This window comes from Mesoplodon densirostris, chromosome 2, assembly GCF_025265405.1.
Source record: "Mesoplodon densirostris isolate mMesDen1 chromosome 2, mMesDen1 primary haplotype, whole genome shotgun sequence".
NCBI classification, from domain to species: domain Eukaryota; kingdom Metazoa; phylum Chordata; class Mammalia; order Artiodactyla; family Ziphiidae; genus Mesoplodon; species Mesoplodon densirostris.
Genome location: NC_082662.1, coordinates 59,794,134 through 59,810,765, shown reverse-complemented (window position 1 = coordinate 59,810,765; position 16,632 = coordinate 59,794,134). Strand labels below are relative to the sequence as shown.

Sequence of the window (16,632 nt, the reverse complement as noted above, 5' to 3'; positions counted from 1 at the left end):
CTCTGAGTACTTTAAACACAAAACAATCTTAGAAGCTGCCTGTGGGGCTTCCCTGGTGGCGCAGTGGTTAAGAATCCTCCTGTCAATGCAGGGGACATGGGTTCGAGCCCTGGTCCGGGAAGATCCCACATGCCACAGAGCAACTAAGCCTGTGCGCCACAACTACTGAGCCTGCACTCTAGAGCTCACGAGTCACAACTACTGAGCCCCACTGCTGCAACTACTGAAGCCCACACGCCTAGAGCCCGTGCTCCGCAACAAAAGAAGCCACCACAATGAGGAGCCCACGCACCGCAACGAAGAGTAGCCCCCACTCGCCGCAACTAGAGAAAGACTGCGTGCAGCAACAAAGACCCAACACAGCCAAAAATAAAAATTAAAAAAATTTTAAAAAAAAAGAAGAAGCTGGCTGTGGCTAACAGACAGAGTAAGACTTCAGAGTTTGTGAATTAAGAACTTTGAGAAAAATAAAGCTGAGACCTTGCCCTTTAATGTTTCTTTGGCAAATGTCAACTGCCTGCAGTGTGACTAGGACTAGATCTCTCCTCTGAGAGAAGAGGTTAAGGATTCTTTTCACTGGTCAGGAATGGCAAGCTCCATTTAGGGATTGCTATGATGAAAGCTAAAGGGCAAGTGTCAGACTCTCATGGGAGGAAGATGTGCACCACAGCAATCATTTATAAAAATGATTAAATGAGCCTTTGGCTACCTTGTTTTCCAATTGTCCAATGTTGTTTATGCTCAGGATTGAATGGTTGACTATTTGTGAGATTTCTTTTTAGTTTAAATTTCTATTGCATGATACAGAAATTTAGGATGTGCTCCAAGGGTAAAATGAGATTGTAAAAAAAAAAAGACATTGATTAACTTCTGTCCAGTTATTTGAATATATTTTCAGACACTTTCTATCACTTGATTTTAACCACTGACAGATTCAGAATTTGAGGACTAGAGACACCAATTATCATATAGATAATTCTGGATTTGTTATCACACAACTAGTAAGTAGCAGAATTGGAAATGAAAGATCTTCTGGTTTCCTCATCTGTACAATGGGTATAATAAGTCTTGCTGCACATGACTGTTCTCAAAATTTGAACTCCCAAATGCAAGGTGTCCATCACACTGACTGGCTACTACTTAGCTCTCAGCCATGCTTGTTGGGTTCATTATTCAGTCATCTTATACGGCACTGTATCAGGCACATGAGTTTTCCATAAATTCTAGAGTTTTTAGTTAATTAGTGAGTCTTCTATGGCTGCAGTGGTGCATCCTGATGGGCTCTAGGTCATCACTATCCTTCTTCTCATGCAGCTGCCTGTAACTGCAGGCATGACTCTGGGTTCCCACCTGCAATTTCATCAAAAAACGTGAACTTACAAACCCTCTAGAAGGAAGGTGAATAATTAAGTACCTGAAATCAGAGCAGACAGGTTGTAGGGGGGACTCCACAACCAGCCTAGAGGGGGCTGCGCACTGGCCCCTGGATGGAGTTCCCTCCATTCCACCACATACTCCTGCACAGCAGTGGCAGCTTTCCCCGGAGGTGTCCATGTCACCACGAGGTTGTCCATGCCCTCTGAGTTTGCTGAGACCTGTTGAGGAGCCAGCAACCCTTTATGGGGAAAGAGGGGGAGGGATAAAAATAAAATCACAGTGGATAAAGACATAAAAAACAACTCAACCCAGCAAAGTTGTAGCAAGAAACGATTTCTTTTAAAGAACTTCAGGTTCACAGATTTTGTTCATCCAGCTTCTCAGGTCAGTGCCAGGACCCTATGTAGTGTTATTTATGAAATTATTTTCCCTTTCACCTTCCATTTCACTTCCCATTTCTGTGTCCCCAAGGGTACCTGCTCTAGTGAATATAATATGCATCCTTCTAATCCACCACCCATATGTTTATTTACATATATATGTGTCCTTGAGAATTAGTATTGCTTTATGCTGGTGTGTTGGATTTTCATGAAACATGTTTGGAGTAAATCTAATGCATTTCCTAACTTTTTATTTCACTCAACATTATGTTTCCAGGATACATCCATCCTGCTGCTATGTGAAAGTCCAGTTCATTCCTTCAGACGGCTGCCTCAACCCTGTCTTTGTCCAGTCTCCAAGTGACAAGCAGTAGCTTCCTTCCAATTTTTTGCCAACACAAACAAGGATGCAATGAACATTCTCTAGCATGTCCTCGTGTGTGCCTGTGCAAAAGTGTCTCTCTCACCCTCCTACACTATTGGTGGGAATGTAAATTGATAAAGCCACTATGGAGAACAGTATGAAGGTTCGTTAAAAAACTAAAAATAGAGCTATCATATGACCCAGCAATTCCACTCCTGGGCCTATATCCAGAGAAAAACCATGATTTGAAAGGATGCATGCACCCCGAAATTCATTGCAGCACTGTTTACAATAGCTAGGACATGGAAGCAACCTAAATGTCCATCGACAGAGGAATGGATAAAGAAGATGTGGTACATATATATTCATACAATGGAATATTACTCAGCCATAAAGAGGACTGAAATAATGCCATTTGCAGCAACATGGATGGACCTAGAGATTGTCATATAGAGTGAAGTAAGTCAGAAAGAGAAAGACAAACGTCATTTATCATTTATATATGGAATCTAGAAAAATGGTTCAGATGAATTTATCTGCAAGGCAAAAACTGAGTCACAGATTAGAAAACAAACTTATGGTTATCAAGGAGGGAAGGGGTGGGTGGGATGAACAGGGAGATTGGGATTGACATATATACACTACTATATATAAAACAGATAACTAATGAGAATCTGCTGTATAGCACAGGGACCTCTACTCAGTGCTCTGTGGTGACGTAAACGGGAAGGAAATCTAAAAAAGAGTGCATATATGTATATGTATAACTGATTCACTTTGCTGTACAGCAGAAACTAACACAATATTGTAAAGCAACTACACTCCAATTTATTAAAAAAATTTTTAAATACCTTTATTGGAGTATAATTGCTTTACAATGTTGCATTAGTTTCTGTTGTACAACAAAGTGAATCAGCTATAAGTATACATATATCCCCATATCCCCTCCCTCTTAAGCCTCCCTCCCATACTCCCTATCCCACCCCTCTAGGTTGTCACAAAGCATTGAGCTGATCTCCCTGTGCTATGCAGCAGCTTCCCACTAGCTATCCATTTTACATTTGGTAGTGTATATATGTCAGTGCTACTCTCTCACTTCGTCCCACCTTCCCCTTCCCCACCGTGTCCTCAAGTCCGTTCTCTATGTCTGCGTCTTTATTCCTGCCCTGCCACTAGGTTCATCAGTACCATTTTTTTAGATTCCATATATGTGCGTTAGCGTACGGCATTTGTTTTTCTCTTTCTGACTTCACTCTGTATGACAGACTCTAGGTCCATCCACCTCACTACAAATAACTCAATTTCGTTTCCTTTTATGGCTGAGTAATATTCCATTGTACATATGTGCCACATGTTCTTTATCCATTCATCTGTTGATGGACACTTAGGTTGCTTCCAAGTCCTTGTTACTGTAAATAGTGCTGCAATGAACATTGTGGTACATGACTCTTTTTGAATTATGGTTTTCTCAGGGTATATGCCCAGTAGTGGGATTGCTGGGTGATATAATAGTTCTATTTTTAGTTTTTTAAGGAACATCCATACTGTTCTCCATAGTGGCTGTATCAATTTATATTCTCACCAACAGTGCAGGAGGGTTCCCTTTTCTCTACACCCTCTCCAGCATTTATTGTTTGTAGATTTTTTGATGATGGCCATTCTGACTGGTATGAGGTGATACCTCATTGTGGTTTTGATTTGCATTTCTCTAATGATTAGTGATGTTGAGCATCTTTTCACGTGTTGGTTGGCAATCTGTATGTCTTCTTTGGAGAAACATCTATTTAGGTCTTCTGTCCATTTTTAGATTGGGTTGTTTGTTGCTTTGATATTGAGCTGCATGAGCTGCTTGTATATTTTGGAGATTAATCCTTTGTCAGTTGCTTCGTTTGCAAATATTTTCTCCCATTCTGAGGGTTGTCTTTTCGTCTTGTTTATGGTTTCCTTTGCTGTGCAAAAGCTTTTAAGTTTCATTAGGTCCCACTTGTTTATTTTTCATTTTATTTCCATTACTCTAGGAGGTGGGTCAAAAAAATCTTGCTGTGATTTATGTCAAAGAGTGTTCTGCCTATGTTTTCCTCGAAGAGTTTTATAGTGTCTGGCCTTACATTTAGGTCTTTAATCCATTTTGAGTTTATTTTTGTGTATGGTGTTAGAGAGTGTTCTAATTTCATTCTTTTACATGTAGCTGTCCAGTTTTCCCAGCTCCACTTATTGAAGAGGCTGTCTTTTCTCCATTGTATATTCTTGCCTCCTTTGTCAAAAATAAGGTGACCATAAGTGCGTGGGTTTATCTCTGGGCTCTCTATCCTGTTCCATTGATCTATATTTCTGTTTTTGTGCCAGTACCATACTGTCTTGATTACTGTAGCATTGTAGTAGAGTCTGAAGTCCAGGAGCCTGCTTCCTCCAGCTCCGTTTTTCTTCCTCAAGATTGCTTTGTCTATTCAGGGTCTTTTGTGTTTTCATACAAATTGTGAAATGTTTTTGTTCTAGTTCTGTGAAAAATGCCAGTGGTAGTTTTATAGGGATTTCATTGAATCTGTAGATTGCTTTGGGTTGTAGAGTCATTTTCACAATGTTGATTTTTCCAATCCAAGAACATGGTATATCTCCCCATCTGTTTCTATCATCTTTAATTTCTTTCATCAGTGTCTTATAGTTTTCTGCAAACAGGTCTTTTGTCTCCTTAGGTAGGTTTATTCCTAGGTATTTTATTCATTTTGTGGCAATAGTCAATGGGAGTGTTTCCTTAACTTCTCTTTCAGATTTTTCATCATTAGTGTATAAGAATGCAAGAGATTTCTGTGCATTAACTTTGTATCCTGCTACTTTACCAAATTCATTGATTAGCTCTAGAAGTTTTCTGGTAGCATCTTTAGGGTTCTCTATGTATAGTATCATGTCATCTGCAAACAGTGACAGTTTTACTTCTTCTTTTCTGATTTGGATTCCTTTTCTTTTTCTTTTCTGATTGCTGTGGCTAGGACTTCCAAAACTATCTTGAATAATAGTGGTGAGAGTGGGCAAGCTTGTCTTGTTCCTGATCTTAGTGGAAGTGGTTTCAGTTTTTCACCATTGAGGACGATGTTGGCTGTGGGTTTGTCATATATGGCCTTTATTATGTTGAGGTAAGTTCCCTCTATGCCCACTTTATGGAGAGTTTTTATCATAAATGGCTGTTGAATTTTGTGAAAAGCTTTTTCTGCATCTATTGAGATTATCATATGGTTTCTATCCTTCAGTGTGTTAATATGGTGTATCACATTGATTGTTGTGATACTGAAGAATTCTTGCATTCCTGGAATAAACCCCACTTGATCATGGTGTATGATCCTTTTAATGTGCTCTTGGATTCTGTTTGCTAGTATTTTGTTGAGGATTTTTGCATCTCTATTCATCAGAGATATTGGCCTGTAGTTTTCTTTATTTGTGACATCTTTGTCTGGTTTTGGTATCAAGGTGATGGTGGCCTCGTAGAATGAGTTTGGGAGTGTTCCTCCCTCTGCTATATTTTGGAAGAGTTTCAGAAGGATAGGTGTTAGCTCTTCTCTAAATGTTTGATAGAATTCGCCTGTGAAGCCTGGGCTTTTGTTCGTTGGAAGATTTTAAATCACAGTTTCAATTTCAGTGCTTGTGATTGGTCTGTTTATATTTTCTATTTCTTCCTGGTTCAGTCTCAGAAGGTTGTGCTTTTCTAAGAATTTGTCCATTTCTTCCAGGTTGTCCATTTTATTGGCATTTACTTGTTTGTAGTAATCTCTCATGATCCTTTGTACTTCTGCAGTGTCAGTTGTTACTTCTCCTTTTTCATTTCTAATTCTGTCGATTTGAGTCTTCTCCCTTTTTCTCTTGATGAGTCTGGCTAATGGCTTATCAATTTTGTTCATCTTCTCAAAGAACCAGCTTTTAGTTTTATTGACCTTTGCTATTGTTTCCTTCATTTGTTTTTCATTTATTTCTGATCTGATCTTTATGATTTCTTTCCTTCTACTAATTTTGGGGGTATTTTGTTGTTGTTCTTCTTTCTCTAATTGCTTTAGGTATAAGGTTAGGTTGTTTATTTGAGATTTTTCTTGTTTCTTGAGGTAGAATTGTATTGCTATAAAGTTCCCTCTTAGTACTACTTCTGCTGCATTCCATAGGTTTTGTGTCGTCGTGTTTTCGCTGACACTTGTTTCTCAGTATTTTTTGATTTCCTCTTTGATTTCTTCAGTGATCTCTTGGTTGTTTAGTAGCGTATTGTTTAGCCTCCATGTGTGTGCATTTTTAAAGTTTTTATTCCTGTAATTGATATCTAGTCTCATAGCATTGGGGTTGGAAACGATGCTTGATACAAATTCAATTTTCTTAAATTTACCAAGGTTTGATTTGTGACACAAGATGTGATCTATCCTGCAGAATGCTCTGTGTGCACTTGAGAAGAAAGTGTATTCTGTTGTTTTTGAGTGGAATGTCCTGTAAATATCAATTAAGTCCATCTGGTATAATGCATCATTTAAAGCTTGTGTTTCCTTATTTATTTCTACTTGGATCATCTGTCCATTGGTGTAAGTGGGGTGTTAAAGTCCCCTACTATGATTGTGTTACTGTTGATTTCCCCTTTTATGGCTGTTAGCATTTGCCTTATATATTGAGGTGCTCCTATGTTGGTTGCATAGGTATTTACAATTATTATATCTTTGTCTTGGATTGATCCGTTGATCATTATATATTGTCCTTCCTTGTCTCTTGTAATAGTCTTTATTTTAAAGTTTATTTTGTCTGGTATGAGAATTGCTACTCCAGCTTTCTTTTGATTTCCATTTGCATGGAATATCTTTTTCCATCCCCTCACTTTCAGTCTGTATGTGTCCCTAGGTCTGAAGTGGGTCTCTTGTAGACAGCACATATACGGGTCTTGTTTTTGTATCCATTCAGACAGTCTTTATCTTTTGTTTGTGGCCTTTAATCCATTTACACTTAAGGTAACTATTGATATGTATGTTACTATTACCATTTTCTTGTTCTGGGTTTGTTTTTGCAAGTCTTTTCCTTTTCTTGTGTTTCCTGCCTAGAGAAGTTCCTTTAGCATTTGTTGTAAAGTTGGTTTGGTGGTGCTGAATTCTCTTAACTTTTGCTTGTCTGTAAAGCTTTTGATTTCTCTGTCGAATCTGAATGACATCCTTGCTGGGTACAGTAATCTTGGTTGTAGGTTTTTCCCTTTCATCACTTTAAACATATTTTGCCACTCTCTTCTGGCCTGTAGAACTTCTGTTGAAAGATCAGCTGTTAACCTTATGGGGATTCCCTTGTATGTTATTTGTTGCTTTTCCCTTGCTGCTTTTAATATTTTTTCTTTGTGTTTAATTTTTGTTAGTTTGATTATGTGTCTTGGCATGTTTCTCCCCGGGTTTATCCTGTATGGGACTCTCTGTGCTTCCTGGACTTGATGGACTACTTCCTTTCCCATGTTGGGGAAGTTTTCAACTATAATCTCTTCAAGTATTTCCTCAGACCTTTTCTTTTTTTCTTTGTCTTCTGGGATGACTATAATTTGAATATTGGTGTGCTTAGTATTTTCCCAGAGGTCTCTGTGACTGTCCTCCATTCTTTTCATTCTTTTTTCTTTATTCTGCTCTGTGGCAGTTATTTCCACCATTCTATCTTCCAGCTCACTTATCCGTTCTTCTGTCTCAGTTATTCTGCTATTGATTCCTTCTAGAGTATTTTTAATTTCAGTTATTGTGTTGTTTATTACTGTTTGTTTGTTCTTTAGTTCTTCTAGGTCCTTGTTAAATGTTTCTTGTATTTTCTCTATTATATTTTCAAGACTTTGGATCATCTTTACTATCATTACTCTGAATTCTTTTTCAGGTAGTTTGCCTATTTCCTCTGCATTTGTTTTATACTCCAATTAAAAAAAAAAGAGTGACTCTCTCTCTCTCTCTAAATGCACTGAATTTCTTGATTATAGACTAAATTCACCTATTTCACTAAATACAGCCAGGTTGATCTCTAAAATAGTCAGTCAGTTGACACTCCAACAAGAAAAGCATAAGAAGTTCTCATTTCCCCACCAGCACTTGGTATTTTCTGACTTTCTCATTTTGCCAATCTGGTACATGTAAGGTGGTATTTAATTGTAGTTTTATTTTCATTTTCTGATTTCTTATGAGGCTGAGCTTCTCTTCCCATATTACTAGCTGTGTGATTTTCCCCTTCTCATACTTCACTCATTTTTTCTGTTGTGTTTCCCATCTTCTTCCTGACTTGCAGAAATAGCTTTTATATTTTAGATATTAATCACTTGTTAGTTTTCAACACCAAATATATCTCATTCCAGTCTTTCAATCTCTGAAAACTTTATGATGTGTTTGTTGCACAAACATACTTTGATGTGGGTAAATTTATCCACAGTTTGTGTATTTTGAGTCTTGTTTATGAAATCCTTCCATTCTGGGGTCACAAAGATAGTAAACTACATTTCCACCCATTGGCTTTTGGTTTTACCTTTCACATTTAGGTTTTTGATCCAAATCTAGCTAAAGCGTATTTTTTTTTAAGGGAATAAACTTTATTATTTTTTCCACACAGTGAGTCAATTTTTCCAAATGTGGTTTCATCCCTGTCCCACACCAAGTTCCACACATTCATGGGTTTGTGTCTAGGTCAGCTTCGTCACCAGAACACACTGGTTACATTACGAGGCTCTGTGACACCTGACTATTTGGTGGTCAAAGTCCCTCCTCATTTTGCTCTTCTTTTTTCAAAGTGGTCTTGGGTATTCGAGAAACTTTATTCTTCCATATAGCTTTTAGAATCAGTTTATCAGAGTCCTCAAAAATTTCAGCTAGTACTTTTATTGGAATTATATTAAATTTATAGCTCAATTTAGACAATGTTAAATTGTCCCATTTATAAATATGCTATTTGAAATTATTTAGGTCTACTTTTATATCTTTTAATGGAGTTTCAAAAATTCCTCCTTAAAGTTTTAATGCATTCTTTTTTAGGTTAATTCCTAGATACTTTATACTATTAGTTTGCAATTTAAATGGCATCTTATTTTCTACTGCTTTTTCCAGTATTAATTTGTGTGTGTTATTCTTATTCTGGCAGACCTGCTAAACTCTCTAATTAGTTCTAATAATTTGTCTATTGCCCTTGTTAAAATTTCCATGTAATAATCTTACTAGCTGTACACTTAAAATATCTTCTCTTTTCAATCTTTGAATTAAATCTTATGCCTTTTTTTTTTGCTTTTATCTTGTAATTTTAAAGAGAATGGTCCTACATATCTTTATTACGATGATGCTTGCTGCATGTTTTTGGTAGAAAGTCTTAGCAAAGCTAAAAAGTTTTCTTTTATTCATAGCTTTCAAATACATTTTATTTATTTTTTATTTTATTTTATTTTTATTTTTTACTTTTTTTTTTTTTGGGCACATTTTTTTTTATTTTACAAATTTAATCAGTTATACATATACATATGTTCCCATATCCCCTCCCTTTTGCGTCTCCCTCCCACCCTCCCTATCCCACCCCTCCAGGCGGTCACAAAGAACCGAGCTGATCTCCCTGTGCTATGCGGCTGCTTCCCACTAGCTATCTACCTTACATTTGGTAGTGTATATATGTCCATGCCGCTCTTTCACTTTGTCACAGCTTACCCTTCCCCCTCCCCATATCCTCAAGTCCATGCTCTAGTAGGTCTGTGTCTTTATTCCTGTCTTACCCCTATGTTCTTCATGACCTTTTTTTTTTCTTAAATTCCATATATATGTGTCAGCATACAGTATTTGTCTTTCTCTTTCTGACTTACTTCACTCTGTATGACAGACTCTAGGTCCATCCACCTCATTACAAATAGCTCAATTTCATTTCTTTTTATGGCTGAGTAATATTCCATTGTATATATGTGCCACATCTTCTTTACCCATTCATCCGATGATGGACACTTAGGTTGTTTCCATCTCCGGGCTATTGTAAATAGGGCTGCTATGAACATTTTGGTACATGTCTCTTTTTGAATTATGTTTTTCTCAGGGTATATGCCCAGTAGTGGGATTGCTGGGTCATATGGTAGTTCTATTTGTAGTTTTTTAAGGAACCTCCATACCGTTCTCCATAGTGGCTGTACCAATTCACATTCCCACCAGCAGTGCAAGAGTGTTCCCTTTTTTCCACACCCTCTCCAGCATTTACTGTTTCTAGATTTTTTGATGATGGCCATTCTGACTGGTGTGAGATGATATCTCATTGTAGTTTTGATTTGCATTTCTCTAATGAGTAAAGATGTTGAGCATCCTTTCATGTGTTTGTTGGCAGTCTGTATATCTTCTTTGGAGAAATGTCTATTTAGGTCTTCTGCCCATTTTTGGATTGGGTTGTTTGTTTTTTTGCTATTGAGCTGCATGAGCTGCTTATAAATTTTGGAGATTAATCCTTTGTCAGTTGCTTCATTTGCAAATATTTTCTCCCATTCTGAGGGTTGTCTTTTGGTCTTGTTTATGGTTTCCTTTGCTGTGCAAAAGTTTTAAGTTTCATTAGGTCCCATGTGTTTATTTTTGTCTTTATTTCCATTTCTCTAGGAGGTGGGTCAAAAAAGATCTTGCTGTGATTTATGTCATAGAGTGTTCTGCCTATGTTTTCCTCTAGGAGTTTGATAGTGTCTGGCCTTACATTTAGGTCTTTAATCCATTTTGAGCTTATTTTTGTGTATGGTGTTAGGGAGTGATCTAATCTCATACTTTTACATGTCCCTGTCCAGTTTTCCCAGCACCACTTATTGAAGAGACTGTCCTTTCTCCACTGTACATTCCTGCCTCCTTTATCAAAGATAAGGTGACCATATGTCCGTGGGTTTATCTCTGGGCTTTCTATCCTGTTCCATTGATCTATATTTCTGTTTTTGTGCCAGTACCATACTGTCTTGATTACTGTAGCTTTGTAGTATAGTCTGAAGTCAGGGAGCCTGATTCCTCCAGCTCCATTTTTCGTTCTCAAGATTGCTTTGGCTATTCGGGGTCTTTTGTGTTTCCATACAAATTGTGAAATTTTTTGTTCTAGTTCTGTGAAAAATGCCAGTGGTAGTATGATAGGGTAGATTGCTTTGGGTAGTAGAGTCATTTTCACAATATTGATTCTTCCAATCCAGGAGCATGGTATAGCTCTCCATGTATTTGTATCATCTTTAATTTCTTTCATCAGTGTCTTATAATTTTCTGCATACAGGTCTTTTGTCTCCTTAGGTAGGTTTATTCCTAGATATTTTATTCTTTTTGTTGCAGTGGTAAATGGGAGTGTTTTCTTGATTTCATTTTCAGATTTTTCATCATTAGTGTACAGGAATGCCAGAGATTTCTGTGCATTAATTTTGTATCCTGCAACTTTACCAAATTCATTGATTAGCTCTAGTAGTTTTCTGGTAGCATCTTTAGGATTCTCTATGTATAGTATCATGTCATCTGCAAACAGTGACAGCTTTACTTCTTCTTTTCCCATTTGGATTCCTTTTATTTCCTTTTCTTCTCTGATTGCTGTGGCTAAAACTTCCAAAACTATGTTGAATAAGAGTGGTGAGAGTGGGCAACCTTGTCTTGTTCCTGATCTTAGTGGAAATGGTTTCAGTTTTTCACCATTGAGGACGATGCTGGCTGTGGGTTTGTCATATATGGCCTTTATTATGTTGAGGAAAGTTCCCTCTATGCCTACTTTCTGCAGGGTTTTTATCATAAATGGGTGTTGAATTTTGTCAAAAGCTTTCTCTGCATCTATTGAGATGATCATATGGTTTTTCTCCTTCAGTTTGTTAATATGGTGTATCACGTTGATTGATTTGCGTATATTGAAGAATTCTTGCATTCCTGGAATAAACCCCACTTGATCATGGTGTATGATCCTTTTAATGTGCTGTTGGATTCTGTTTGCTAGTATTTTGTTGAGGATTTTTGCATCTATGTTCATCAGTGATATTGGCCTGTAGATTTCTTTCTTTGTGACATCCTTGTCTGGTTTTGGTATCAAGGTAATGGTGGCCTCATAGAATGAGTTTGGGAGTGTTCCTCCCTCTGCTATATTTTGGAAGAGTTTCAGAAGGATAGGTGTTAGCTCTTCTCTAAATGCTTGATAGAATTTGCCTGTGAAGCCATCTGGTCCTGGGCTTTTGTTTGTTGGAAGATTTTTTATCACAGTTTCAATTTCAGTGCTTGTGATTGGTCTGTTCATATTTTCTATTTCTTCCTGATTCAGTCTTGGCAGGTTGTGCATTTCTAAGAATTTGTCCATTTCTTCCAGGTTGTCCATTTTATTGGCATAGAGTTGCTTATAGTAATCTCTCATGATCTTTTGTATTTCTGCAGTGTCAGTTGTTACTTCTCCTTTTTCATTTCTAATTCTATTGATTTGAGTCTTCTCCCCTTTTTTCTTGATGAGTCTGGCTAATGGTTTATCAATTTTGTTTATCTTCTCAAAGAACCAGCTTTTAGTTTTATTGATCTTTGCTATCGTTTCCTTCATTTCTTTTTCATTTATTTCTGATCTGATTTTTATGATTTCTTTCCTTCTGCTAACTTTGGGATGTTTTTGTTCTTCTTTCTCTAATTGCTTTAGGTGCAAGGTTAGGTTGTTTATTCGAGATGTTTCCTGTTTCTTAAGGTGGGATTGTATTGCCATAAACTTCCCTCTTAGAACTGCTTTTGCTGCATCCCATAGGTTTTGGGTCGTCGTGTCTCCATTGTCATTTGTTTCTAGGTATTTTTTAATTTCCTCTTTGATTTCTTCAGTGATCACTTCGTTATTAAGTAGTGTATTGTTTAGCCTCCATGTGTTTGTATGTTTTACAGCTCTTTTCCTGTAATTGATATCTAGTCTCATAGCATTGTGGTCGGAAAAGATACTTGATACAATTTCAATTTTCTTAAATTTACCAAGGCTTGATTTGTGACCCAAGATATGATCTATCCTGGAGAATGTTCCATGAGCACTTGAGAAAAATGTGTATTCTGTTGTTTTTGGATGGAATGTCCTATAAATATCAATTAAGTCCATCTTGTTTAATGTATCATTTAAAGCTTGTGTTTCCTTATTTATTTTCATTTTGGATGACCTGTCCATTGGTGAAAGTGGGGTGTTAAAGTCCCCTACTATGATTGTGTTACTGTCAATTTCTCCTTTTATGGCTGTTAATATTTCCCTTATGTATTGGGGTGCTCCTATGTTTGGTGCATAAATATTTACAATTGTTATATCTTCTTCTTGGATTGATCCCTTGATCATTATGTAGTGTCCTTCTTTGTCTCTTCTAGTAGTCTTTATTTTAAAGTCTATTTTGTCTGATATGAGAATTGCTACTCCAGCTTTCTTTTGGTTTCCATTTGCATGGAATATCTTTTTCCATCCCCTTACTTTCAGTCTGTATGTGTCTCTAGGTCTGAAGTGGGTCTCTTGTAGACAGCATATATATGGGTCTTGTTTTTGTATCCATTCAGCCAGTCTGTGTCTTTTGGTGGGAGCATTTAGTCCATTTACATTTAAGGTAATTATTGATATGTATGTTCCTATTCCCATTTTCTTAATTGTTTTGGGTTCGTTATTGTAGTTCTTTTCCTTCTGTTGTGTTTCTTGCCTAGAGAAGTTCCTTTAGCATTTGTTGTAAAGCTGGTTTGGTGGTGCTGAACTCTCTCAGCTTTTGCTTGTCTGTAAACGTTTTAATTTCTCCATCAAATCTGAATGAGATCCTTGCTGCGTAGAGTAATCTTGGTTGCAGGTTTTTCTCCTTCATCACTTTAATTATGTCCTGCCACTCCCTTCTGGCTTGTAGAGTTTCTGCTGAGAGATCAGCTGTTATCCTGATGGGGATTCCCTTGTGTGTTATTTGTTGTTTTTGCCTTGCTGCTTTTAATATGATTTCTTTGTGTTTAATTTTTGACAGTTTGATTAATATGTGTCTTGGTGTATTTCTCCTTGGATTTATTCTGTATGGGACTCTCTGTGCCTCCTGGACTTGATTAACTATTTCCTTTCCCATATTAGGGAAGTTTTCAACTATAATCTCTTCAAATATTTTCTCAGTCCCTTTCTTTTTCTCTTCTTCTTCTGGAACCCCTATAATTCGAATGTTGGTGCGTTTAATGTTGTCCCAGAGGTCTCTGAGACTGTCCTCTGTTCTTTTCATTCTTTTTTCTTTATTTTGCTCTGCAGCAGTTATTTCCACTATTTTATCTTCCACTTCACTTATCCGTTCTTCTGCCTCAGTTATTCTGCTATTGATCCCAACTAGAGTATTTTTTATTTCATTTATTGTGTTTTTAATCGATGCTTGATTCATCTTTAGTTCTTCTAGGTCCTTGTTAACTGTTTCTTGCATTTTGTCTATTCTATTTCCAAGATTTTGGATCATCTTTACCATCATTATTCTGAATTCTTTTTCAGGTAGACTGCCTATTACCTCTTCATTTGTTAGGTCTGGTGGGTTTTTATCTTGCTCCTTCTCCTGCTGTGTGTTTTTCTGTCTTCTCATTTTGCTTATGTTACTGTGTTTGGGGTCTCCTTTTTGCAGGCTGCAGGTTCGTAGTTCCCGTTGTTTTTGGTGTCTGTCCCCAGTGGCTAATGTTGGTTTAGTGGGTTGTGTAGGCTTCTTGGTGGAGGGGACTACTGCCTGTGTTCTGGTGGATAAGGCTGGATCTTGTCTTTCTGGTGGGCAGGTCCACGTCTGGTGGTGTGTTTTGGGGTGTCTGCGGACTTTTTATGATTTTAGGCCACCTCTCTGCTAATGGGTGGCCTTGTGTTCCGTCTTGCTAGTTGTTTGGCATAGGGTGTCCAGCACTGTAGCTTGCTAGTCGTTGAGAGAAGCTGGGTGCTGGTGTTGAGATGGAGATCTCTGGAAGATTTTCGCCGTTTGATATTATGTGGAGCTGGGAGGTCTCTTGTGGACCAGTGTCCTGAAGTTGGCTCTCCCACCTCAGAGGCACAGCACTGACTCCTGGCTCCTCAATTTGGGATGATTTGTTGTCTCTTCATGTATTCCACAGATGCAGGGTACATCAAGTTGATTGTGGAGCTTTAATCCGCTGCTTCTGAGGCTGCTGGGAGAGGTTTCCCTTTCTCTTCTTTGTTCTCACAGCTCCTGGGTCTCAGCTTTGGATTTGGCCCCGCCTCTGCGTGTAGGTCGCCGGAGGGCGTCTGTTCTTCGCTCAGACAGGACAGGGTTAAAGGAGCAGCCTCTTCGGGGGCTCTGGCTCACTCAGGCCCGGCGGGAGGGAGGGGCACGGAGTGCGGGGCGAGCCTGCAGCGGCAGAGGTCGGCGTGACGTTGCACCAGCCCGAGGCGCGCCGTGCGTTCTCTCAGGGAAGCCGCCCCTGGATCCCGGGACCCCGGCAGTGGCAGGCTGCACAGGCTGCCGGAAGGGCGGTGTGGAGTGACCTGCGCTCGCACACAGGCTTCTTGGCGGCGGCAGCAGCAGCCCCAGCGTCCCACGCCCGTCTCTGGGCTCCGCGCTTTCAGCCGCGACTCGCGCCCGTCTCTGGAGCTCCTTTACGCGGCGCTCTTAATCCCCTCTCTTCGCGCACCAGGAAACCAAGAGGGAAGAAAAAGTCTCCTGCCTCTTCGGCAGCTCCAGAGTTTTCCCGGACTCCCTCCCGGCTAGCTGTGGCACATTAGCCCCCTTCAGGCTGAGTTCTCGCCGCCAGCCCCAGTCCTCTCGCTGCGCTCTGACCGAAGCCCGAGCCTCAGCTCCAGCGCTGCCCGCCCCGGCGGGGGAGCAGACAAGCCTCTCGGGCTGGTGAGTGCCGCTCGGCACCGCTCCTCTGTGCGGGAATCTCTCCGCTTTGCCCTACCCAGGTATGTGAGGAGTTTCTTGCCTTTTGGGAGGTCTGGGGTCTTCTGCCAGCGTTCAGTAGGTGTTCTGTAGGAGTTGTTCCACGTGTAGCTGTATTTCTGGTGTATCTGTAGGGAGGAAGGTGATCTCCGCGTCTTACTCTTCCGCCATCTTACCCGGAAGCCCTACATTTTATTTTTATAAAATACTATTTATTTTGGCTTCCCTGGTGGTGCAGTGGTTGAGAGTCTGCCTGCGTATGCAGGGGACACGGGTTCATGCCCCGGTCCGGGAAGATCCCACATGCCGTGGAGCGGCTAGGCCCGTGAGCCATGGCTGCTGAGCCTGAACGTCCGGAGCCTGTGCTCTGCAATGGGAGAGGCCACAACAGTGAGAGGCCCGCATACCGCAAAAAACAAAACAAAACAAAACAAAACAAAACTATTTATTTACTAAAAACTTTGTTTTACTGAATACTTTTCTACATCTGTTAAGAAAATATCCTTTTTTTTCTCTTTCAGTGTTAAAGTAATGAATTACAATGATGCATTTTTCTGATACTGATCCATCTTTGTATTTTTGGGAGCAACACCTGCTTGATCATTCTGCACTCATATTCTTTTCTTTTCTTCTTTCTTTCTTTTTTAATAGACTTTATTTTTTAAAGCTGTTTTAAGTTCATGGCAAAATTGAGTGGGAGGCACAGAGATTTT

At 39.1% G+C, this 16,632-nt stretch overlaps 1 protein-coding gene across 2 annotated transcripts in view; it reads right to left on the bottom strand.

Moving 5' to 3' along the window:
• The window catches only part of IL12RB2 (interleukin 12 receptor subunit beta 2), a 78,484-nt gene that overhangs the window by 19,100 nt on the left and 42,752 nt on the right, over positions 1-16,632 (bottom strand). For both annotated transcript variants that reach the window (XM_060084433.1, XM_060084443.1), the window contains exon 9: positions 1,415-1,615. In XM_060084433.1, coding sequence (XP_059940416.1) covers positions 1,415-1,615 — 201 coding nt within the window. The remainder of the gene's footprint in view (positions 1-1,414; positions 1,616-16,632) is intronic.